The sequence below is a fragment of the Colobus angolensis genome, unplaced genomic scaffold, assembly GCF_000951035.1.
Source record: "Colobus angolensis palliatus isolate OR3802 unplaced genomic scaffold, Cang.pa_1.0 Scaffold124, whole genome shotgun sequence".
Lineage (NCBI taxonomy): Eukaryota > Metazoa > Chordata > Mammalia > Primates > Cercopithecidae > Colobus > Colobus angolensis.
In genome coordinates, this window is record NW_012113586.1 from 657,770 (window position 1) to 682,362 (window position 24,593).

The 24,593-nt window shown below is 43.5% G+C and overlaps 1 protein-coding gene across 2 annotated transcripts in view; it reads left to right on the plus strand.

The window, feature by feature from the left end:
- REG4 (regenerating islet-derived family, member 4) overlaps window positions 1–15,125 on the plus strand; it is a 17,157-nt gene extending 2,032 nt beyond the window's left edge. Inside the window, exons 2-6 of one of the 2 annotated variants that reach the window (XM_011933045.1) lie at window positions 395–555; window positions 6,118–6,215; window positions 9,381–9,518; window positions 10,614–10,719; window positions 14,517–15,125. In XM_011933045.1, coding sequence (XP_011788435.1) covers window positions 489–555; window positions 6,118–6,215; window positions 9,381–9,518; window positions 10,614–10,719; window positions 14,517–14,584 — 477 coding nt within the window. In that variant the 5' untranslated portion in view covers window positions 395–488 and the 3' untranslated portion in view covers window positions 14,585–15,125. Of the gene's footprint in view, window positions 1–394; window positions 556–6,117; window positions 6,216–9,380; window positions 9,519–10,613; window positions 10,724–14,516 lie in introns of both variants that reach the window. The other variant, XM_011933044.1, reaches the window with a different exon arrangement.
- The last annotated feature ends 9,468 nt before the right edge of the window (window positions 15,126–24,593 follow it).

Consider the following 24,593-nt stretch of genomic DNA (forward strand, 5'->3'; position numbering starts at 1 on the left):
AAAAAAAAAAAAAAAAATTCAATGTCGGAGCCACTCTATTGGATTTTCTTGACACAAAATGCCTATATCTGCCTTATCCGTGAGGAAGCTTGCCTTGGGCGCCCTCTGCTGGCTCTCCTGAAGCTAACAGGGGCAAGTGCTCGGTGGTTTACAAATTGCCTCCATTCAGACTGTGAAACTGTTCAGCCTACTATAGTTAAATCTCTGGCACCGGCTCAGGAGGTCTTGCAGGTGAGAACAAAATCTCTTAAAAGTTTCTAACCTGTACATCTAACTTGAGATTCCCTTCATTATAAAGTCTGGATTTAGCCACGAAAATATTGTATTATTTTCCTCCATATGTGAGTCGGCATCTAGATTCCTGGGTCCTTCTCACCTGTGCAAATGTGTTCAGATTTGCAGATCAAGGAGAACCCAGGAGTTTTAAAGAAGCGCTAGTAAGGTCTCTGAGATCCTTGCAGTAGCTACATCCTCAAGGGAGGAGGAAGATGGCTTCCAGAAGCATGCGGTTGCTCCTATTGCTGAGCTGCCTGGCCAAAATAGGAGTCCCGGGTGGTGAGTATCCATCAGGTAGCTAGAACCGAGCTACAGCCAGTGTTCACACAGCCCACGTGGGACACCCTTCCGTTCACCCACAAAAACATGTAGGAACTGCAGGAAATAGGTTTTTAAACATGGAGATGAAAAACAAAGACAAGTACTAAAAAATTCAAGGGCTCTAGAATCCAACAAAACCCAATTCCACATGATTATAACCCATACTTAAATCATCAATTAAGTGTAAGTTATAACATTAATTTAGCAAGTTTATTGTGAAGGGCAGAGATAATGTGTTTAAAACACCTGTTGCCTAGCAGATTGTCAATAAGTCATAGCCATAATCAGAATTCCTCAATGCTTATGCACTGGTTTACCATTTGAGCATTATTAGAGATTCCAGTTTGCAAGGGACCTACAGTCGAGTTGGAGAGATGGCGCTTAAACATTTATAGATCACACATCAAGTGCAAAGTAACATGGCAACAAAGTAAGTAGCAATATTGTAGAATCCACCAATAGAGAAAGCAGGGGAGGAACATTGTACAAGTGAGCTAAGAAGAAATGTCACAGAATACCAGAAATGGAAGGAAATGAAATGCGATCTCATCTGGTGTAGTTTCTTTGTTCTAGTCACAAGGAAAATGGATTCCAGAAAAGGGTAGAGATTTGCCCAACGTCACACAGTAAGACTAAATGATGTTTGGGCTTCTAGTGCCTTTCACAGTCCCATGTGGCCTTGCTGGGTGTTGGGCATGTAAGAGTGAGTGAAGAATCCGTGTTTGAGCATTGCCTCTGTTGAGAAGAGGGCTTCCAGAGGGGTCCAGTGCTGTCTGTTACTTAGCACTGCTACTGCTGCGGAATGCCCTCGGCCAGTGGTAGGATGGTTTGGAAGGACATACGAAGAGAAGCAAGGTTCTTTGGGCATCGTCTTGGCCCCTACGGCTGCAGTCGGTGGTCCTAGTCATAGCTTATCCTTAATATGTCCTCCATGGCTCTTTGCCTTCAACCCTACACCCTTTCGCTGAACTATCTCAGGCTTCTCAGGACCTGTGGAACTCAGCCATGTGAGAGAAACAGTACAAGAGAGTGCAAGGCTCTGAGGGGCTGCTTTTGAGCCCCTCCTGCAGAGCTGTCTTCTGTGGCCATTTCTACATGGCCAGGTGGTTCCCTGCCACTCTTGTTCTGTGCTGACTCCAGGCCTCCTTAATGAAACTTGAAATTTGCCCAAGCTATATCCTGGGGAATGTGATACAACCCTCTTCCCACCCCTGGGATCTCACTAACCTCTCTGGCTTCTCTCCTGAGGAGGAAATGCAGACACAACATTCACCACAGATCCTTCAATTTCTCTTTTCCAGGTAGATCTCCTTCCCAGCTGTAGAAGGACATTCTACTTATTTTTACTATCTTGGTGGATCCTCCCTTATGACATATCCTAAATATTCTTTGCACTGCCCTGCTTAAGAGAAATAGAGGGGACTTAGAAATTGATTTTCTCTCTCAGCGAATATTAGACTCTTGTTGCTTCCACAGTGAGTTCTTTGTCCTGATACCTGCCCTTCACCTGAAGTAATTCATGGCATTAATTCAGTGAGCGGGGAGACATAGAGCAACATCATTTATGGACACTAAAAAAACTTCATCTGGCTTATCTTTTCAAAACTGTTACATAATAATGATGATGGGTGTTAATAGTTTCAGGTTTTAACTAGCTACTGTTTATCGAACAATTCCTATACACTAAGCTCTGTGCTAATCACTGTACATGAGTTATCTTAATTAATCCTCCCAACAACTGTGTGAAGAAGGCATATATTGTTGATCCCACTGTACAGACAAGAAAAGTAAAGCTAAAAGAGATTAAATCACGTTTCTAAGGTCACACATGTAATAAGTGATGGAGTAGAAAGAGTATTAGAGTCATCCAGGCAAAACGCTGGAAGCTGAAACCTGTTGACAATGCATGTGTAGAGAGGAGGGGCTCTAGCACCACGTGAGGTGGGGTCAACGTTCTAAGGCCACCATGGCAACATTGACTTCTCTCCCAGTTTCCACTGCACTCCCCATCTGGGTAACCTCAGTAGTTTACTCACCCCTATGAGGTGGTTCCCTTCTCTGTACAATGGAAATGGTTATCCACACCTATCTCTCAGGGAAGCTCTGGTAATTAAACAAAATAATCTCAACGAATGTGCTTGACCCATATAGGATTTAAAGCATTAACTTGAGCATCATTACTAAGATGACTAAGACTTGGAGTCAGACTGTCTGGGGTCAAATCTTGCTTTTATCATTTATTTGCTGTAGGATCCTGGGACATGATGACTTCTTTCTGCCTTTGCTTCTTCATCTGGAACATAGGAATAATGACAAGGTTATTATGAAGATGATTAGAATATATGTAAATGGTCTGGACCTGCCTCGGGTACACCGTAAATGCTCAATAAATGTGTGGAGTAAGGCCGGGTGCGGTGGCTCATGCCTATAATCCCAGAACTTTGAGACACCAAGGCGGGTAGATCACTTGAGCCCAGAAGTTCGAGATCAGCCTGAGCAACGTGGTGAAACTCTGTCTCTACTAAAAAAAATGTACAAAAAACTAGCCTGGTATGGTGGGTGCTCCCAGCTACTCGGGAGGCTGAGGTGGGAGGACCACCTGAGCCCAGGAAATCGAGGATGCAGTGAGCTTAGATGGTGCTGCTGCACTCCAGCCTGGGCAATGGGAGTGGGGTAGCAGAAGGCAGAGCCACAGCACAGCAGAGCGGCTGTTAGCTGCATATCTAGGAGCTAAAATGTCTCCACCAGGGGTCTCATGGCCATAGCTGCAACATTGCAGAGTGTGGGGCAGAGGGGAAGGGAGAGAGATGAAGGGAGGAAGGAGGAGGGGGAGAAAAAAAATGAGAAGCAGGGAACAGACAGTCATAGGCAAGGAAGGACACACATAGGCAGAGAGACAAAAGAGACAGAGAGTACAAAGACAGGGAGAGAACGGAGAGATGCATAGAAAGTCAAAGACGGAGATGCACAAACAGAGAAAATTGAACACAGAGAGATGGTCAGACAGAGGGCAACACTCAGAGAAACACAAAGAGAGTCAGAGAAAGGAGAGAAAGAGAAGAGAGAGAGTCGTGATTGTCTGAGCTCCAGCATGGTCTTGGGTCTTCTTCACTCTGACCACTCTGACCCTCCAAGTGCTCTGCGTGTGTCCCTAGGCCCTCTGCTTTCAGGGCTTGGATCCAGGGGAAACAAGGACCATGGTGGTAGAGGGTCTGAGCTAATATGTTTGCTCACAGAATGCCAAGGAGAGTTGCTTCAGAGGGCACAAGACCAAACCAGGAGCCCCAGGTGTGATGCCAGGGGTCTTTGTCCTCGGGCCAAAGGTCGGAGATTTGGGTTCCTCTTTGCCACCTCTTTCAGAACAGTCTCACCGGTGTTACAACGGAAGGCATGTTTTCGCAGCTGTCCCTTTCTGAAATTCAAGCCCGTGTCATGTCTGCCCTCTGGTAATCAACGGCCAGCCTTCTCTTAAGAAGATCAATTTTTCCTTGAAGTGCAAGGATTTCTTTTCCTCCTGACAAAATAATCAAGGCAGCCCAGTTAATTATTTCTGTTTCTAAGTTTTGAATTTCTTATTTTTATAAAGGTTGGGAGGGCTGGTGGCAGTAACATAGATTTTTAAGTCATAGAGAACTGGATCTGCAAAGCAGCTTTTCTATCTTTCTGTGTGACCTTGGGCAGATGACCACCCTGAGCCTGTTTCCTCACCTCCTCAAGCAATCTTGATAAAAATACAATACGGATAAAACACTTAACATGGTGCCGGCACCAAGAAAGCACCTTGCAGGGTGAGGGGCAGAAAGGGGAGGGGAGAGAGATAGAAAAGTGAGCAAGAAGGGGGAGAAAAAAGAAGGAGAGCAGAAAACAGACAGTCGTAGACAAGGAGGGACACACAAAGACACAGAGACAAAAGAGACAGAGATGGAGAGTACAAAGACAGGGAGAGAACAGAGAGGTGATAGAAAGTCAAGCATCTTATTTACAAAAGCTGGTGACAGTGGTACTAGTAGTAATAGCAATGGCATAAAGGCTGTGTTTCGTTTATCATAAAATTATATTCATATTTCTGAACGTAGTAAAAGATGAAGCATTTAAATACATGAATATCTTTGCTGTTTGTTTGTAGTATATTTGACATACACACTGAAACCTTTCCTGCCTTGCCTTAGCTAGGTTGGTCATTATTCATTATTCACAGATACCAGGAATAGCACATACAAAGGATCTAAAGCTACACTGAGCATTCATGTTCCAAGATGGAGCTGGGACTGTGGCATAGAAGCATGTGGCTGGATAGGGTCATACAGCCAGGTTATAAAATCTCTTACATGCTAGATGAGCAGAGAGCTCCTCTGAAAGCAATGGGGAGCCCTGGGAGATGTACAGGCAGGGGCTGAAATAAAACAGAAGAGTGGGGCAAATAAGAGACAGTAGTATCATTTGAATCAGGAGAGAAAAAATACTGTTATGACAGCTGCAGTCTGTGGACGTCCCCTATGGAAGGAAACACTTTTGCACCCATCATGGTGTCAGAAGGTAGCCACATGGTCACAAAGCCTACACTTGCTAGCTTGACATCCCCTTGATCACCTGGTGCCTCTGTGCATCCAGTCATCTCCCCCTCTTTATAAACCTTCAGATACAGCGACATCACCCATTCACCAGTTGACTAGCAGGAAAATCATGTGCCTCCCTGAATCATGGATTCCTTTGCTTCTAAGCCCTGGCTCTTTCCTATTTCTGCCACGGTTGCCTGATGGACACCCTGTATCTTAAACCCTTAAGGCAGACTTAAGTGCTTGCTGTTTCTATGCATGCCCTCACATTCCTGCTTCCTTTGCCTAAAATGTTCCCTCCCCCAGTACTGACACATAGCCCACCTATGCTCAAGTTCCCGTCAAGTTACCATGTAACCCGTCCCTTGTCTCCCAGGCCAAAGTGACTTCTCCCTCCTTGGAATGCCCCAAACTACCAATTTATGTCCCTCATCCACTCTTGTGATGCCTTAAATCATAGTTGTTTGACCTTCACTACTAATACAAGATTCCGTCAGCTGCTGAGAATCTATTCCAGTTATGTGTGTCTATCTAGTCCAATTATGTACATGTGTCTATTCCAATTATGCATTCCAGAACTGGGGAGATAACCACAGCATGGGTTCAGGGGACCCACTGGACTTGCTGAACCCACTGTGAGGCAGATCAAGCTAAAACTCCATTGATCACCTGACTTCCATAACCCCTACTCTGACTGGTGGACCGCAGTGACATTTTCTTGGAATTAGTGTCAGTTCAGAGGCAGTGTCCAGTAATCGCAGAAACACAGTCACACTGGTAAAAGGCCTTAGGTCCCTTTGGGAAAAGCCAGAAGAAGGGTAAACTGTATACAGTTTTGTCAGTGTAGCAGGAACCTTCATGAAGGGACTCTCTTCATTCAAGGGGTTCCTGATTGCAAACTGTATCAAGTCTGGTAATTGATTGTTTTTGTCATAACGTGCAATTGCCTTTTGTTTATGTGCAGATATCATCGTGAGACCCAGCTGTGCTCCTGGATGGTTTTACCACAAGTCCAATTGCTATGGTTACTTCAGGAAGCTGAGGAACTGGTCTGATGCCGAGGTAAGAAATTTGCCGCCTGCTTGGCCTGGGCTTTCTAGAGCAAAGGACCAGCCAGAGCCCCAGATCTCATTTGATTCAGGATCAAGTGTCCTTCCTGGGCACTATGAAGAGAAGCTCCTTTGGCTGGTGAAATGGAGAGAAGAGGGTTGTGTGTTCACTCATTCAATTTCGTAAGCATTGCTGAAGCAGGTGCTGTATGCCAGACCCTAGATGGGCTGCAAGCACATACGGATACATAGGAAATAGCCCCTACCCTCAGCAAGCTCACTGTCAGTAAAGGAGACAGAAACACATCAATCAAAGGAGGAAGAGAAGATGAGGAATTCACAGAAAGGATAATGGAGTTGCTATAAGAGATTTACCAGAGAGAGGGGTGTGCAGACACGCCTGGAGCAGACACCTTGGAGCCGCCAACAGAAGGCGAAGCAGTCCAAGAAACTGTGGAAACTTTTCCACTGCTCTACACAGTCCACAAACATGTCCATTTTATTTCATTGAAACTTTGTCTGAGAGATAACCAAATAGACAGTCAAAGTAAGTTATCTCAGCCACGTGTGGGGAGTCGATGCTGCCGAATTGTGATTAATTGGGGGAGTCATATGGGTACATTTGGCATGATCTGGGCCCATGCGGTCTTAGAATCCCTGTATAAAACTAGACAACAAAAAACAGAAAACAAACAAACAAACAAAAACAAGAATGAAGTACCTACCACATGCCAGCTACTGAGGCTATGAACGTATTCTCTGGCCTTAGAAAGCCCAGGGTTAATGTGACATTGAAACAGAACATTTCAATGCAGCATGAGTATAAATGACTTGCCCAAGTTTACACTGAGAATAACTGATGCAGCAACCCCAGCAGAGTCTGAGCTGAGTCCTAAATAATTGTATAAAAAGGGGAGAGAAACGGAGTGAAGAAAGGGCTTCCCAGACTCTGTCCCTGGAAAGAAAATGAGCTCGTGGAGAGGAATAGCCTTTCTCTGTGAAAACAAAGAGAACAAAGAGGAAGATGTCTGGGAACCGTGGAGTAATAGAGACCTGAGTTTACATCACTACTCTGCAATTCACTAGGTACCTCCCTTTACCTGTTTCCCTACTGGAAAGTGTGATAATACTTTTTACTTCACGGACTTGTCAGGAGGATTCATTAAAACAACTTGCATAAAGCCTATGTCACATGGTAGACGCCAATTCAGGGTCTCAAGAAAGAACAGCCCACAGGACTGACACTGAACCTTAACAAAGTTAACAGGACCAGGATGCAGAGGGGGTGCTGGGATGGTGAGGCCAAAGGGGACCCCTCAAACCCAACAAGGGCTATGAGGCTCCCTGATTCTTCACCAGGGTTGCTACTGCCCTTGGCTCTTGAGACCCCTGGAAGCTGATGGAGGCAACGTGAGAAGCACATGGACATGCGACCTTGAGCTTGAGAGGCAGAGGCCTGAGTTCTAGTTACAGCTCCAGCAGTACCAGTTGTGTGGACTGGGAGGGAGGCTATCACGTACATACTCCAAGCCTGTTTCCCCTTCTGACACAGGATCTTTTGTGGCTGGTACCAGTGGGCACTCAATAAATGCTGTCTGGCCATCTGACTGACATGCCTCATGGGCCTGAGAATTAAATAGAATTACAGTGAAGCATGCTGGTATTATAAGTGGTTTGTAAGTGTGCGGACTAAATTATTATTAAATAGTAATCAGATCTAATCTTGGGTAAATTAGTAAAAGCAAGAATGGGAGCAGTAAAAACCTAAGCAACCCAAACTAAAATTGTATTGAATTAATTCAATTTCTTGTCATGTAACACAACCTCAGAAGAGAATAAAATAAAGTTTATATACATATGCCCATATATATAAACATTTACCTTGTTTAATTGAACAATTAGGTTTCTGGTTACAGAACAAGAATTTGTCATGTCATGTGTTTCATATAATCCTTAAAACAGTGAGTGATTACCATTTATTCACCCACAAGAAAAATTCAGATTGCATGGCCTTGGGTGTGAAAGAAGACAGCACTTTTGCAAAGGACCTCAGAAGGAAAAATTTGAGATCAATATGCAGACATATGGGAGTAAGACAGATTTGGGATTAGAGCTGAAAGTTTTAAAAGTTGCAGCAAAGCGGATAGTTACATATCTGCCTCTAGTGTCCAGGAAACCCCCAAATCCAACCAGATTTGGTGGCATGGTTACCGTTGAGGAAAGGCAAAGGGGTGGGCACATTCACCTTCAATCGGCAGGAATTCTCCACCAGCACAGGGAGCCGTCTCCTCTCCTCTGCAGGATCACCTCACATGTTTAGGCAATTGATCCATGCCCATTCACTAGCAAGTCAAAATAAGTTACAGACCACTGCTTACAATTTACAATGTGTTATTCTTATGTAACATAGGCTAATAATAATTTAAAATAAACACAATGTAGGCTTAGGAATTAGGGAGAGCTGGGCTCTCTTTCTGTGTCCAGTTGCCCTGTCCTGATCCTCTGTCTCCCTATCCGTAAACTAAAGGTGGGCCCCGTCTCCTTGGGCTGCTGTTAGGACGGAATGGTGGGGTGCCCAGTGTACTGGAGGTGTCCCGTGAAGAGCACTGCCGTAACGTCTGTTCTCTGATGCACATTGTGTTCACATTCTGACACTTCTGAAATCAGGTGTGTGCTACCAACACGCTGTGTCACAGTGTATCATAGATTCATTGACAGTGATTTTATTTTCTTTCTTCATGGGACATAAAATAATGCCACATTTTACAAGCAGCAGTTTCTTAGATCTGTCGAAATGCAGTCTTATAACACAATAGGTCTCATGACAGGTCCTAGGTAGCAGTAATTATTTTACAGATGAAGAAACTGAGCCTCAGAGAGGTGAAGTGACTTGTCAAGGTCACATACGCCCCTGAGAGGCAAGACCAGGACCCCGGGCACGTGGTTAGACCCCCAATCTCTCGCCCTGGCCTTGCACTGCCTCTTTCTCAAGACTGAACGCTGCGGTAGCTGTGTTCTCCCCCAGGCTGGCAGGAAGCCTTCTGTGGGGTTTAGAGCACTCTGTGTGGAGGAAGTGGGGGCTGCGTGAGTCCCTCCTGCGTGGCACACTAGCGTTCTGAGGAGAGGGCTGCGCTTTAAACATGCAGGCATCATTAACAGGACCTCTCCTTGTACGTAGCTCGAGTGTCAGTCTTACGAAAACGGAACCCACCTGGCATCTATCCTGAATGTAAAGGAAGCCAGCACCATAGCAGAGTACATAAGTGGCTATCAGAGAAGCCAGCCCATGTGGATTGGCCTGCACGACCCACAGAAGGTAACCTCAGACTTGGCCACAAAGACCCTCTTGGGAAAGCCAGGCTGGCATCCTCTTTTTTGAGGAATGGCCTCCCAGCCTGTAACAGGCACACAGCGGGTGGATCTTCTCCAGATGTGCCTCCAGCTGACAGAGACCAAGGCCTCAAGGTCAGGGGCCCAGGTCTGGCCCTCGGTGGAGGATATGATTTAAACGTATAGATCTTTGTCTAATTAAGGCCCTCCTGAAAGGCAGAACACAAAATCATCAGCTTTCTAAAGCCTTAACAAGTTTGTGTGTGTGTGTGTGTGTACACACGGGCCTATTATGAGACAGATCAATCAGATCTCCATTGGATCTTGAGTTAAAGTTGAACACTTTCAGCTAGCCTTTTTTTTTTTTTGATGCTCTAATTTTCTTTATGTTATCCTTGGTGCTTTTCACTGTGACTTCCTGTTCTTTTCATCAATATCTTATTGTAAGAAATGACATGACCAGTCTTTGTAAGGAACAGCTGTTTTTGAGGTCTAGGTGTGGGGTCTTCAGTTCACAGATTCTTGGTGGGGCTTCTTTAGTTGACTCAAACAAACACAGGGAACATAAAGTGGGAACCCCCATACCTCCTGCTTCTTAATAAAACTCTGAAGATACCACACATTCATCACCCTCTTTCATGAATATGTATGTGTTCATCCCTTAGTATTTGTCTATAAATATCTTATGGCTTTTTCTCTTTTTGAATATTATGTTACAGAAAAACTAACAATCCTTTACCGTAGTTGTTACAAATATTTTATACAATTATTTCGTTTTTAAGGTCATTTATTTGACTATCAGAAATTTTGCATTTTTATGTATTCACATTGCTACCAGTCAGAACCCTGTCATTCAGATGGAATAAATACTTACATCTATTTCTGTTTCTTGCAGTAATATTGGTAACGTTTTCCTATTAGTGGTTGAGTGGAATGACTTTCTCTTTTTCCTTCTTTAAGCATTTCTGCACTTTCCCAACGTTTGCAATGAAAACATGTTTTAAAGGGGACTGAAGGGACTTCCTTGGCTGTGGCAGGTGGGTTGCTGAGCTGTATGCCTCTCCATCTCCTGTTGTTGCAGAGGCAGCAGTGGCAGTGGATTGATGGGGCCATGTATCTGTACAGATCCTGGTCTGGCAAGTCCATGGGTAGGAACAAGTACTGTGCTGAGATGAGCTCCAATAACAGTAAGTTCTAATGCTCCACCCCTCACCACTTCTCAATGCGCAGACCCTTCCCTTTATCGAGTAAGGGCAAAAATAGACACAGGGGACTCCTGCCCTCCCCATTCCACACCAACAACTCTTTTCTCCAGCAGGGCAGTGGCCTTGCCACAGACATTAGTTACCAACCTTCAGTCCTTTGTGATCACTTTACAGTCTTTGTCATATCAATGTTCCAGCTGTTGTTATTTACTCAATATTTTCTTTAAATCCATTCAATTTTTTCTGAAATACACTTATTTTAAAATCACATTCTATACCATGAGGGGGATATATATCCCATTTTGGGGAACCCAGACCACAGGGAGTAAATATATGCGGTGAAAACAGATAAATCTCTTCTGACTTCTTTAAAATGAGGGTTTGCCATGAGCCCTGGAAAGCCGGGCTTTGCCTCAGTTCTTCCCTCCTGTTTCCCTGAATCCTGTCCCCAGAATGCAGTGGCCTGAAACTCAGTGCAGGCTGCACACACTTGCATGAGCCTCCTCCTTTCCCTGGCCTGCTTTCATTCTTTGTCTTTATGCTCATGAGTTAGACTTTTCAGCATTCATACTGGTGACACCTTGGGCTGGGTACTTCTTGGTTGTGGGGGCTATCCTGTACTTTGCAGGAGGTTGAGCAGCATCCCTGGTCTCTAATTGGTAGGTGCCAGTAGCACTCTTCCTCCCAGGTCATGAAAAATATCTCCAGGAATGACCAAGTGTTTCCTGTGGAGGGCAAATTCCCCCCCTGGTGAGAACCATGACGAATAAGCGGTGTAGAAAACTTCAGCTGTACAAGATCACAGAATATTAAAGAATACTCAACGCCAAAGGTCATATACTTGAGAATATCCCAGTGGGTCTAATAGGCCATCATAGTGACACCAGGACCCCCTACCAGTCAAGAAGTCAGCCTGGGGCAGGCCTGGGCTGAGGTCTCAGCTATTGGGCTGGGGAAGGGAGGGACTCAGCCACCCCTAGCAGGACATGGGGAAAGTTTAATGTTTTCTGAGGAATAAACTTACAAGCAGGAAAAAGAGAGTGAGAAAACTTCCTAACAGCACGAGGCGAAGAGCAGACACGATGAGACACACTCTGAGGAAAACCCTCCGAGATAAAGAGCCGGAGAGGGGATTTTCACAGACCGGTGAGAGCACAGCTGCTGCTGTTCAAGGCAGAAGTCGGCTCAGATGGAAAGAAGACAATCAAAACCAATAGGCAGAGGCTACCAACAAGTGGATTTTTATTCTAATCAAGGAAAACAATGTTGAACAGTGAGCACTGCTCAAACACATAACGAGCTACCCCAGGAAGCAGTGAGAAACGTGATAGCCAGAGTTAACCAAGCAAAAGGTGGACATTGTAGTTTTTATTGCAGTTGACGCATTAAAAGTGTTAGAAGTGAGGCTCCATGGCACAAAAGAATCAAATGAGGAACAATTGTAAAAATACCAATATCAAGGATTCGCTTTTCAGACCTGCAACATCAGACTCTCTGGGGCTGGAGGCCAGACCTGGTTTGGGAGCAGTAGACCAGATGCCTCCCCAAGTCCCTCACATTCCCCAGATTCTGACATTCCCGTTGGACAAAGTTCTCAAACAAAAGTCCTTTCCCTGTGAGTCGATGATCACATCAGCAAACTTCAGTAGCGAAGTTGCCTCTGTTGTGTGGATGGGAACCAGAAGACTGAAGCTCTCTGGGAACAGCACGTGTTTGGGTTCCTTTCCTTTCCCACGGTTACTCACCCAGCTTGCGGCTGTCAGAACACTGGCTCTCAAGGCAGAAAAGCACAAGGAATGAAGCAAGGATTTGAGGAAAACTGGTGGAAGGTAGAGTTTAAAAGCACATCCCCCTCAGCCACATCAGTACAATGGATTTTGCTCCCCACTCTGTTTCTAATTTTTTTACATTCAAAATGTGTATAATATTAATGCCCCAATACACAGCCACACACACATTCTTGTTCTGTCTCTGTGACAGAGCTATTCCTTTTTTATATCTCTTTAGAAAGAATTTCAGAGCATTTTACTTGGTGTGTTTCCTTCTCGCCCTTTCTGACCCTCCGCTTTACATCAGAACGTGTTTTGTGACTCCGGAAAATTGCAGCTTTTGCAATTTTTCCTGATGTTTTGCTGGTCCACTTTGAGGCATTTAATAATGATAAGTGGGATTTTGCAGTTTGAAAAGAAATTTCATATTCAGTATACATTGAGGTCAAGAGCACGGGTTCTGCGTTCTGAATGCCCAGAGTAGAATCCCAGCTCCTCCTAACTGAGCTGTGTGACCCTGTGCAGATCTCTTACTTCTCTGTGCCTCAAATGCCTCTTTATAAAAAGGACGAAATAATCGTCCTAATCATCTGAATACATGTGGCGTGTTTATCACGTGCAAGCTAGGCTCATGGCTCCGTGGCCTGGAGGAGAGGGGAAGTAAGGTCTCTCACTCACATTTCCCTGCACTCCGCCTCTGGTGAGGTGGGAAAAATAGACCTCTCTAGCTTAGTGCCCGTGGTGAGCTGTGCTGTGCTTGATTGTTTGAAGTTGCTGTACTAGCTTGTCTACAGGCTGAATAGGCAGCAACCTCAAAAGGACCGGCTGATGAGTCAGTCTCAAGCCCAGCCCATGGCCTTGTGCCCTATTTTCTTTGCCCCACACTGTGAAAGTACCCACAAGCTTGCAGGGCCCATTTCATTTACACTCTGTGGCCCCTGCGCTGAGCACTATGGATGCAGGCATGGGCAGGCCCCATCCTCTGTGGCTCCTGAGAACTAGGAGTCGGAGGGGGCACACCTCACCTCCTCCTCTCCCCAGAGCTCTCACCCACCCCACACACACTGGGAACAGGGTCAGATCTGCAGGTCAGGGCCCAAGCAGACACCTAGCCAGGGAACAACTCCTCACTCTGCTGCAGACACCCATGGATGATAAGTGACGCTGTGGAGCTTGGCTTCTGGGAGGGAAATAGCTGGATCTTGCCTCAAAAATACTTCAGTCCTTCAAAAGGCCACCTCCGCCTTGGGCTCAGTCCTTTTTCATAAGCAGATGGCCTGTTGGGATGTGAATGGCTTTAGCAGCTTTCAGTTCTTTTAACTTTGAACAGGAGCTTCTTAGAGCCTAGGAAAGACCACCCTCAGATCCTCACTGCGTCCTGCTTCAACACAAAAGCCCCTCATTCTCAGTTGATTCATGTCAACCCCTGCCTTTCCTCAAAAGCAGTGCTGGAGTGGAGCTTTTGCCATGGTGTGTGACGTTTAAAGTGTTTTTCTTTCATTGGGAAAGTTAGTATCTGTCTTAAGGTTCTCCAGGGAAACAGAAGCAGTTGGATGTATATATAGAGAGACAAAGATTTACTTTGAGGAATTTGCTCACGCAGTTGTGGGGGCTGTCAAGTCTGAAAACCACAGGGCAGGCCAGCAGCCTGGAAATTCTTGCAGGAGTTAATGTTGTGGTCTTGAGTCCAAAGACAGTCTGGAGGCAGAATTTCTTCCTCTTTGGGAGACCAGGCTTTTCTCTTAAGGCCTTCAATTGATTGGAGGAGGCCCACCCACATGATGGAGGGTCATCTGCTTTACCCAAAGTCTACTGATATTTAAACATTAATCACATCTAAAAAACATCTTCATAGCAATCAAACAACTGTACACCATAGCCTAGCCAAGTTGACACCTAAAGTCAACTGTCATATCGCCTTATCTGTAACTCCAAGAAAAACACCCGGATAACTCTGGTAAGCTCAGTACAGGACTGAATGGATTTAAATGTCTGTTTATTTTCTTACAGACTTTTTAACTTGGAGCAGCAACGAATGCAACAAGCGCCAACACTTCCTGTGCAAGTACCGACCATAGAGCAAGAATCAAGATTCTGTTAACTCCTGCATAGCCCCGTGCTCTTCCTTTCTGTTTTCTGCTAGCCTGGCTAAATCTGCTCATTATTTCAGAGGGGAAAGCTAGCAAACTAAGAGCGATAAGGCCCCTACTACACTGGCTTCTTTAGGCTTAGTGACAGAAACTTTAGCAATGGCACAGTAGTGGCTTCTAGCTCTAAATGTTTGCCCCACCATCCCTTTCCACAGTATCCTTCTTCCCTCCTCCCCTCTCTCTGGCTGTCTTGAGCAGTCTAGAAGAGTGCATCTCCAGCCAATTGAAACAGCTGGGTCTTTGACCATAAGAAGTAAAGATCTGAAGACAGAAGAAGAAACTCAGGAGTAAGCTTCTAGCTGCCTTCAGCTTCTACACCCCTCTGCCCTCTCTCCATTGCCTATACCCCACCCCAGCCACTCAACTCCTGCTTTTTTTTTCCTTTGGCCATGGGAAGGTTTACCAGTAGAATCCTTGCTAGGCTGATGTGGGCCATACATTCCTTTAATAAACCATTGTGTATATAAGAGGTTGCTGTGTTCCAGTTCAGTAGTGGTGAAAGTGGAAAAGTGAAATAAGACCAAGAAATACACCCAAGTGCTTCTTCATCTCCTTCATTTGAGTCTCTGCCTCCTCCACCCCAGCAACAGCACTGGTTCAAGGAGAGGAGAGATGCAGGTGACCTGCCTGCCAACTTCTGAGCAGGGTTGGGCAAGTGAGTGCTATTTAATTGTGAGTGCTTCTCAGCTTATGAGGGGGATGACAGTCACAGCAGGTATGGTGGAGCTGACCTGGACCCTGGACACTCATCTCCCTCACTGCCACTGACAACCTGTGTGGCCTTGTGTGACTCTCTTTGCCCTGTGAGGTTTGGAATGGCTTACAGGGTGGTTACTTTAATAATGAGGAGGTGATTTTGCCTACAAACAGATATATGACTCCCTAGGTCACGAATCTGCATGGTCACGTAAAAAGAAGCAAATATGGACTCAATGATTACAGCGTATGGCTGCGGTATGATCACATTCGCATTCCTTAGAGGGAAATGCCACCAGACAGGAGAGGCCATGTGGGTTGGCCGTGTAGTTCAGGCTGTGTGGATCGCCACTTGCTTTATCCATGATGTGCTGCCAACCGGCAAACACACCGAGTCTTATTCCCTAGTCTGAGAACACTCCCCTCTCATATTAGCAGGCTAAGACCAGCTACTGAGTGCTGGCTGAAAGAAGAGTAAAAAGAAAGGGGAAATGGAAGACACAGAGCCTCGGCCCTAACCAGTTCTCCTTCTACTCTCCCTTCCTTTCTTCTTCCTTCATCCATCACGCCCTTGTCATTCTTCTGGTTGTCAAAGAGGAAAACACCAGAAAGAATGTATTGCTCCTCTCAAGTATAAAAAGGCTGGATAATCCAAAAGATAACTCTCCTAATAGTGATATTTCAGAGAAGGTGACAGGCAAATGGAAAAGGCTTGTTCTTTCAAAGCATATAGTTACCTTCAGCAAAACTGCAACCACCAACTCCCAAGGGGGTTCTGGGCAAGTCACTGTCAGAGAAACAAACAAAAGTATCAGACTGCATGATAGAGATAAAAGATAAATTGGGAATACCAGACTATTAAGAACAACAATAGAACCCTGTTGGAACAAGCGCCAGATTCTGCAGTATTACCTGTAAGAACCGAAAAAAATGCAAAGGAAATATGGCTGAGAATATTTCAGAAAGGTAGAAGCTCTCAGTTTTTTCTGACTATGGCACATATGAAAGTTAAAAAAAAAAAAAAAACAAAAAAAAACCACCATAGCCCACCTCCCTCTCCTAATTTATTTGCTTTTTCAAGAGGAAAAATTCCTCATGATAGTGAAGAAGTAGAGATGAACAGAATAAAAATCCAAAAAATTGCAGATAGCAAATCTACTAAGACAAAATAAAGTCAAGTCATTCTATAAATATTTACAATATATAAAAATATTTACAATATATTTAAAAATAGTTCCAATTAAAGAGCATCACCAACTTAAGATCATCTTGGTGATGTAATAATAACAAGGATCCCTCCCTGAAATTGCTGAAATGCTGACAGTCTGCATGTGCACATATGCTGGGAAAGGCATGGATAAGAAGTCAGCCATCTTATTGGAAGGCTGGGATAGTACGGAGTTAATTCTAGAACTGTCATGACTTTCATTTATGTATGTAAAATTTTAATAATCCTCAATAATTCAGTGAGTGGATATATCATTCAACACATCTTTATTTAATGCATACTGTGTTCCAATAACTCATTTTAGAAGCTGAGAATCCATCAGTGAGCAAAACAGATAAAATTCCTTGCAATCATCCACTCCCCATCCCTTTCACCAGGGATGGGGAGTGGATGTAGACAAACAACAAACTAAATAAATAAAGGACAGAGTATGGGATGATGACAAGAGCTGTGGTGAAAACATAAAGCCAGGAAGGGGCACAGGGAGCAGGGATGTGTTGGAGTGTATATGGAATAGGTGCTATGCTTCCCCTGCTCCTTTGGTCACAACTGACAGCCAGACTGTTTCAGCATAAAAAAAAAAATATATGGGTTTATGTCACTCCACAGTCCGTAAGTATATTTGAGCTACAGGTATAACTTGACCAACAGCTCAACAAAGTTGCCAGATGGGAGTTTTCTCTATTTTGTGGCCATTTTTGCTGGGGATTAGCTTCATTATCTGGCCCCATCTAGTGCAAGGTGGCTGAAGCAGGTCCAGCCTCACCTCTACCAGGAAAGAGATCCACAACCCTTAAACAGGAGCCTCCAAATGAAGCCTCATTGGCCAGGAAAGGCCTTACATGAGCTACGTGCTCATTCTCCAACCAATTAAGGTAGCAAGGAGGCTAGAATGTGATGATTAACTTAGCGAAGTCATCACCTGTTACTCCTCTAGAGCCCACGAGTTTACGCAGCTTCACCTGAAGGTCAGGACCACTTCTCAGCCATATGGTGCCTTTGTAGAAATAGATTTTAAAAAAAGATGCCCCTTCTTTGTAAGAAGACATAGCCCCATGGACTCTCAGAATCAAGACAGGCTGGAATTTAGCCCCTTCTTGCCCTCTTAGTTGTGTACTTTTGTGCAGTGCACAAACTAGACAATCCTATTCTGTGGCCCGCTGTACATGGAAGGGGAGTAGGACAGCGTAGTTCTCAACGCAGGGGACCAAGGTCCATGCTTTGGGAAATTTTATCCTAAGGCCTTACTGCAAGAATTTAGAACCAGGAGTCTCAACTGAGACTGGAGAAGCATCTGATGTGAGAAATAAAATTCAGGTAAGTATTGTTTCCTGAGATGTGCCTATTTATATGACTCCAGCCATGGCTCATGGCAGTTTATTATGATGGGAAGAGCAAAGGGTTAAGAGTTAAGCCACACTAGAACTGTCTGACTCTGCCTCAAACTGGGTGTGTGACATTGTGCCTACAGTGCCTGAGCCTTTGTTTTCTTTTCTCCAGGATTTGAGGATTAATTTAATTAAGATATGTGATGCATTTGGAATGGGGCCTGCCATAAATGCTTAGCAAATGTTATTGTCACCATTTTAAATCTTTGTGATCTCGAATATATGTCTCTCTTCCAAACCACAGTTTATTTCTCTATAAAATGGGGGCCTTAAACTAAATCCCAATGCTTATAGGGTTTCCTTAGATGTGAATAAGTGAAGTGGTCTCTTGTAGGGCAATTTGAACTGGGAAATGGGAATGCAAATCAATTTCTTTCAACCATGTGAGAGCCAAACAAAGCAGGTCTGTTGACCTTTGCCCATGGGGCCAGTTGACAACCCTGGAATAAACAATCCCTTTCAGCTCCAGCATTATCTTGTTCTGTTTATATCTGGATCCTGTACTTCCCTAAGTCAAGAATCAAGTCTCTAAAGTCACTGAGAACTTTTACAAAAGTAAGTGAATATGAAACAAAAGAATATGCACAATAATAAGGGATCAGGTATGTATCCTACTTGAGGACAGTCATTTCAGGCTATGTTGGAACCAAGGAACAGACAGTATAGACATATAAGCAGGTTATGAAAGTAGAAGATTATGAGCAACCTCAAGGCCCTGCCATGCTGCCCAAGCACCCCATGAAAGACAGCTGGAGAGGAAATTTTAGGGACAAGGTGGAGCAAAAAGAAACCTGCAGGTGGAATCCTGGATTTGGGAGTAATGACTGACTTTAAACCTTTTTAAGGTTCTAGAATATAGTATTATATCATAGTAAATTTATAGTCAATAGTAAATACATGATTGATTGATCACATCTTATTTAAAACTACTATTGCTTCCAAAAACTTCAGAAGATAGAATTAAGACAACGAACACAACTAGAATCTGTTAACCTAGAAGGACGGTGACTGGGTGCGGTAGCTCACGTCTGTAATCCCAGCACTTTGGGAGGCCGAGGCGGGTGGATCACCTGAGGTCAGGAGTTCGAGACCAGCCTGGCCAACATAGTGAAACCCCGTCTCTACTAAAAATACAAAAATTAGCCAGGTGTAGTGGCTGGCGCCTGTAATCCCAGCTACTTGGGAGGCTGAAGCACAAGAATTACTTGATCCTGGGAGGCAGATGTTGCAGTGAGCCGAGCTGAGATGGCACCACTACACTCAAGCCTGGGTGACAAAGACTCTGTCTCAAAAAAAAAAAAAAAAGAGAAAGAAAGAAGCAATGCATCGATTTTCATTGAAACACAAACTTTTTTTGTATTATGAATTAAAATGGAATCATCTCAATATCTATTAATAAACATTGCAAAAATAAGGGGAGGATTAGCATAGAAAAAAGGAAAGCAGGTAAGCAGCTCAATAGGAAAAGCCAGGGAATAAGGGGAGGAGATCTATTTATTCAAATAAATTACAGATAACGTGATATCCACTCCATGTGAAGGGGTGGCCTGCCCTTCCACGCCTGTGGGCGTTTCTCGTCAGGTGGAACAAGAGACTTCAGAAAAGAAAAAGACACAAAGTATAGAGAAAGGAAAATGGGCCCAGGGGACTGGCGCTCAGCATACGGAGGACCTGCGCCGGCTCCGGTCTCTGAGTTCCCTCAGTATTTATTGATCATTATCTTTACCATCTTGAAGAGGGGGATGTGGCAGGACAATAGGGTAATAGTGGTGAGAGGGTCAGCAGGAAAACATGTGAACAAAGATCTCTGTGTCATAAATAAGTTTAAGGAAAAGTGCTGTGCCTTGATGTTTGCATATGCAAACATCTCCATAAACATTTCCATGCATTATGGAGCAGGATTGCCGCTAGCATGTCTCACCTCCAGCCCTAAGGCGGTTTTCTCCTATCTCAGTAGATAGAACATACAATCGGGTTTTACACCGAGACATTTCATTGCCCAGGGACAAGCAGGAGACAGATGCCTTTCTCTATCTCAACTGCAAAGAGGCCGTCCTCTTTTACTAATCCTCCTCAGCACAGACCCTTTATGGGTGTTGGGCTGGGGGACGATCAGGTCTTTCCCTTCCCACAAGGCCATATTTCAGACTATCACATGGGGAGAAACCTTGGACAATACCTGGCTTTCCTAGGCAGAGGTCCCTGCGGCTTTCCACAGTGTTTGTGTCCCTGGGTACTTGAGATTAGAGAATGGTGATGACTTTTAACCAGCATACTGCCTTCAGGCACTTGTTTAACAAAGCACTTCCTGCATAGCCCTAAATCAATTAAACTTTGAGTAAACACAGCACATGTCTCTGCAAGCACAGGGTTGGGGGTAGGGTTACAGATTAGCAGCATCTCAAGGCAGAAGAATTTTTCTTAGTACAGAACAAAATGGAGTTTCTTATGTCTACTTCTTTCTGCATAGACACAATAACAGTCTGATCTCTCTTTCTTGTCCCCACGCCATGCCCCTCTCCCAGAAAGAGCTCAGAGAAGAAATAATAAGGGGATCTGGCAGAATTGTAGAAAGAAGAAGAAAGAAAGAAATTGCATTGAAATGAGCCAGTAGAAATAATTGAAAGGAGAAATAATATTACAAAGAAAATCTTGTGGCATGGTGAATTGGCTTGAGAAAATCACAACAAAAAAAGAAAATAGCAGTTATATTTAAGTGGTTAAAGAGAAAATGATAGAAATTGAAAACATAAAAGAACAAATGTGTAATTTCTGTTCCTGAAGAATAGAACATACAGAACAGAAAAAAGATACAGGGATAAAATACAAGAAAATTTCATTGAAACTGCATCTGCTGATTGAAAAGACACATACATTCCTGGAAAAATTCATTCAAAATGATAAACACCAAGACATATGCTATCTTGGTTTCTGAACTCTGTGGGTAAAGAATGTATTGGGTACACAGGAAGAATAAAGACAAAGACATGGGAATAAATATCTTGTCGGTCTCAGACTTCTTAACAGCAATGCTCAATGTCAGAAGACAGTGAAGCAATATTTACAAACTTCTGAAAGAAATAAGTGTGAACAATAATTTTATACGTAATAGAGTAAAAAGGCACCAAATAGTTAAGCATGCAAGAACCCAAAAATCTCTCCTGAAACAAACTATCCAATAATGAAATCCAAACAATCAGAAAAGGAAGCAAATAAAGGACTCAGCCATGAAAAAACATAATTAAAAATAGTAATAGTAATTATTAAAAATTAAAGTTAAAATTATTGGTGACTAATTAATTATAGAGTTAAGGCTGAGTAACTGAGATTTATGATAATGGAATGGAATGTGAATGTTTTAAACCATGACAACATAAAAAAAGATTATAATATTGGAAATATGAAGGGGGAGAAAACAGAATAAAGTATAAATGCATGAATTTTCTAATTTTGAAGTAAGGACGTAATAGATACTCTCTAAAGTTGAAACATGTATTACTTATACTAATAAAAGTAGCTGCGGTTTTTAAGATTAAACAATGCTTCTTCAGGGCCGGGCGCGGTGGCTCACGCCTGTAATCCCAGCACTTTGGGAGGCCAAGGCAGATGGATCACGAGGTCAGGAGATGGAGACCATCCTGGCTAACACGGTGAAACCCCCTCTCTAGTAAAAAAATACAAAAGAAAAAAAAAATTAACCGGGTGTGGTGGTGGGCGTCTGTAGTCCCAGCTGAGGCAGGAGAATGGCGTGAACCTGGGAGGCGGTGCTTGCAGGAGCCGAGATCCACCCCCACTGCACTCCAGCCTGGGCAGCAGAGCGAGACTCCGTCTCAAAAGAAAAAAAAAAAATGCTTCTTCAGATACTAATGTTTTCTACTGCAAACATTTATCTGAAGAAAGGCAATTCCTTTAGTTTGACTATAGGTGCCTATTTTATATAAAAATCAAAGCTGATACTTTTATCTTAAAATGCTGCATCTGCTATATCCCCATATCTAAAATTATTTTTATCTCTCCTTCCATCTGCATGTATGTAGAAAGATATTTAAAGCCATGTCACCATTGTTAACAATGTTTATTTTTGCAGTGATGGGATTGAGGTAACCTCTTTTAAATTTACTCTTTACATTTTTTAGAGTTAACTTTTTATAACATGCATATTTTGTTTCTAAAAAGACAATAAGGCTATTGTACTTTAATAAAAATATTGCTTTCAAATGTGAGTAATGATCAGAGTTTTATAGTGAAAAATTCTTGTGGCTCCCCAGTGTATAAGAAAATTATCTTCTTATGTTAAATTCATACAAACTTTAAAGTAAGTATATGTCCTATATGCTTGTAGCTCTTATAAAACCAAGAAAATGACATATTAAATAGAAATAAACTATATATCTAATAAACCTCAAACTCACATAAGTTTGATTTAATGGAGAATGTGGGTTTGTTGCAACTAAACTTGGCTTGCAAAACAAGCCTGGAATGCCTTGCTATGGTTCAGGTTCTTTGGGGGTTTGACAGTCACTTTTTGGCTGAAATATTACTTTACTTTTCTTTATTTAAAGGTGAAGTGGCGCAAGGCCTTTGTTCTTTGAGAACCCTGCAACACTTGGCCTCTACTCCACACCCTGTTCCAGAGGAAGTCAGCCTATGTTCTCTCCCATTATCTCAGTTACTGTACAACTTGATGCCAATGAACTTTAACATAAATGCAAAATGCAGCATGGAAATCCCAAGACATTTCTCAGAAAGTAATCAAGCATGTTATCTAGAAAACTCTGTTTTTAAATACACATTATTATCCAAATGAAAATACACTTTCAAAAAAACAAAGGGGGCAGGTGGAAACTTTTGGAGGTGAAGGTTAAGTTTATTGAGTTGACGTGATGATGGTTTCACAGGTGTACGCTTTTCTCCAAACACATTAAGTTGTATACATTAAATATCTACAGCTTTTTAATATCAGTAATACCTCAATAAAGCAGTTTAAAAAAAATACAGGCCGAGCGTGGTGGTATGTGCATGTAATACCAGCAGTTTGGGAGGCTCAGGTGGGAGGATCACTAGAGCCCAGGAGCTGGAGGCTGCAGTGAGCTAAGATCACAATGCTGCACCAGCCTGGGTGACAGGTAAGACCCTGTCTGTAGTCTCTAAAAAAAAAAAAAGAAAAAAGAAAAGAAAGAAAATACATTTTAAGATTTTTTTTTTTTCAGTTAGAAAGAATAAATAAGACCTAGTATTTGATAGCATAATGGGGGGACTACAGTTGATAATGATTTAATTGCACATTTTAAAATAACTAAAAGAGTGTAATTGGATTGTGTAACACAAAGGATAAATGCTTGAGGGGGATAGATATCCAATTTTCCATGATGTAATGATTACACGCTATATGCCTGTACCAAAATATCTCACGTACCCCATAAATATATACACCTAACTATATACCCACAAAAAATTTTTTTTAATAAATATTTTTCCAGAGAACCAGTAGCAAATCAAACTCCCCAACATATTTCTACAGAGCACAAAGGGTGCACGGGCTCCACTTTGAGGTGTTTAGGCTCATGAGGCAAGTCTTTATGTTCTCTTTCTTCATGGCAGAGGACAAGGAAAAAGCATGGATTTTGTTGTCAAATGCACTCGGGTTACAATCCTAGGCCTGGCAACTAATAGTTCTGTGACTTTAAACAGTTCACTAACCTCTTTGAGGCTGTTTTCCCATCTAAAAAATGGAGGGGGTGGGGGCATGGAGGGAATGACTTTTTTATGATTGTGGAACGGATGACATGAAATTGTGTGTCAACACAGGTATTAAATTAGGAGCACAGTAACATGTGTCCCTAGACTCCTGTAGGGAGTCTCCCCTTTCAAGAAAGAAACATTTGAGGCCGGGCGCGGTGGCTCAAGCCTGTAATCCCAGCACTTCGGGAGGCCGAGACGGGCGGATCACGAGGTCAGGAGATTGAGACCATCCTGGCTAACCCAGTGAAACCCGTCTCTACTAAAAAATACAAAAAACTAGCCGGGCGCGGTGGCGGGCGCCTGTAGTCCCAGCTACTCGGGAGGCTGAGGCAGGAGAATGGCGTGAACCCCGGGGGGCAGAGCCTGCAGTGAGCTGAGATCCGGCCACTGCACTCCACCCTGGGCGGCAGAGCGAGACTCCGTCTCAAAAAAAAAAAAAAAAAAAAAAAAAAAAAAAGAAAGAAAGAAAGAAACATTTGAATGGCTGCTGTCAATCTATGGCAACTATGTATTGTCTCAGGCAGTCTTCGTCCTGAGACAAGGATTTAACAGAAAGTTTTGAGGCTTGATTAAAATTCCTGAGAGTCACGGTAAGCAAAGTTGTCACAGGGAGAGATGGATCATCTGCCTAAGCAGCTCCAGAGCAGGAGGAGCGCCCTGTGCTCTGTAGAATGGGAGGGTATGGTGCCATCAGCTCAGCCCATGGCTGATTCTGCAAACTACTGGGAACAAGCGCACCCAACACAATGACTGGGCTTCAGGGAATACTGGCTGAGCATGAGAGGGGGACCTGAAGGGGCGACAGGCTTAGATCCCAAGCATGGGCAAACCTTGACCAGATGTCCCCGTCCCGTGTCAGTGAACAAAGGCATCAAGTGAATGT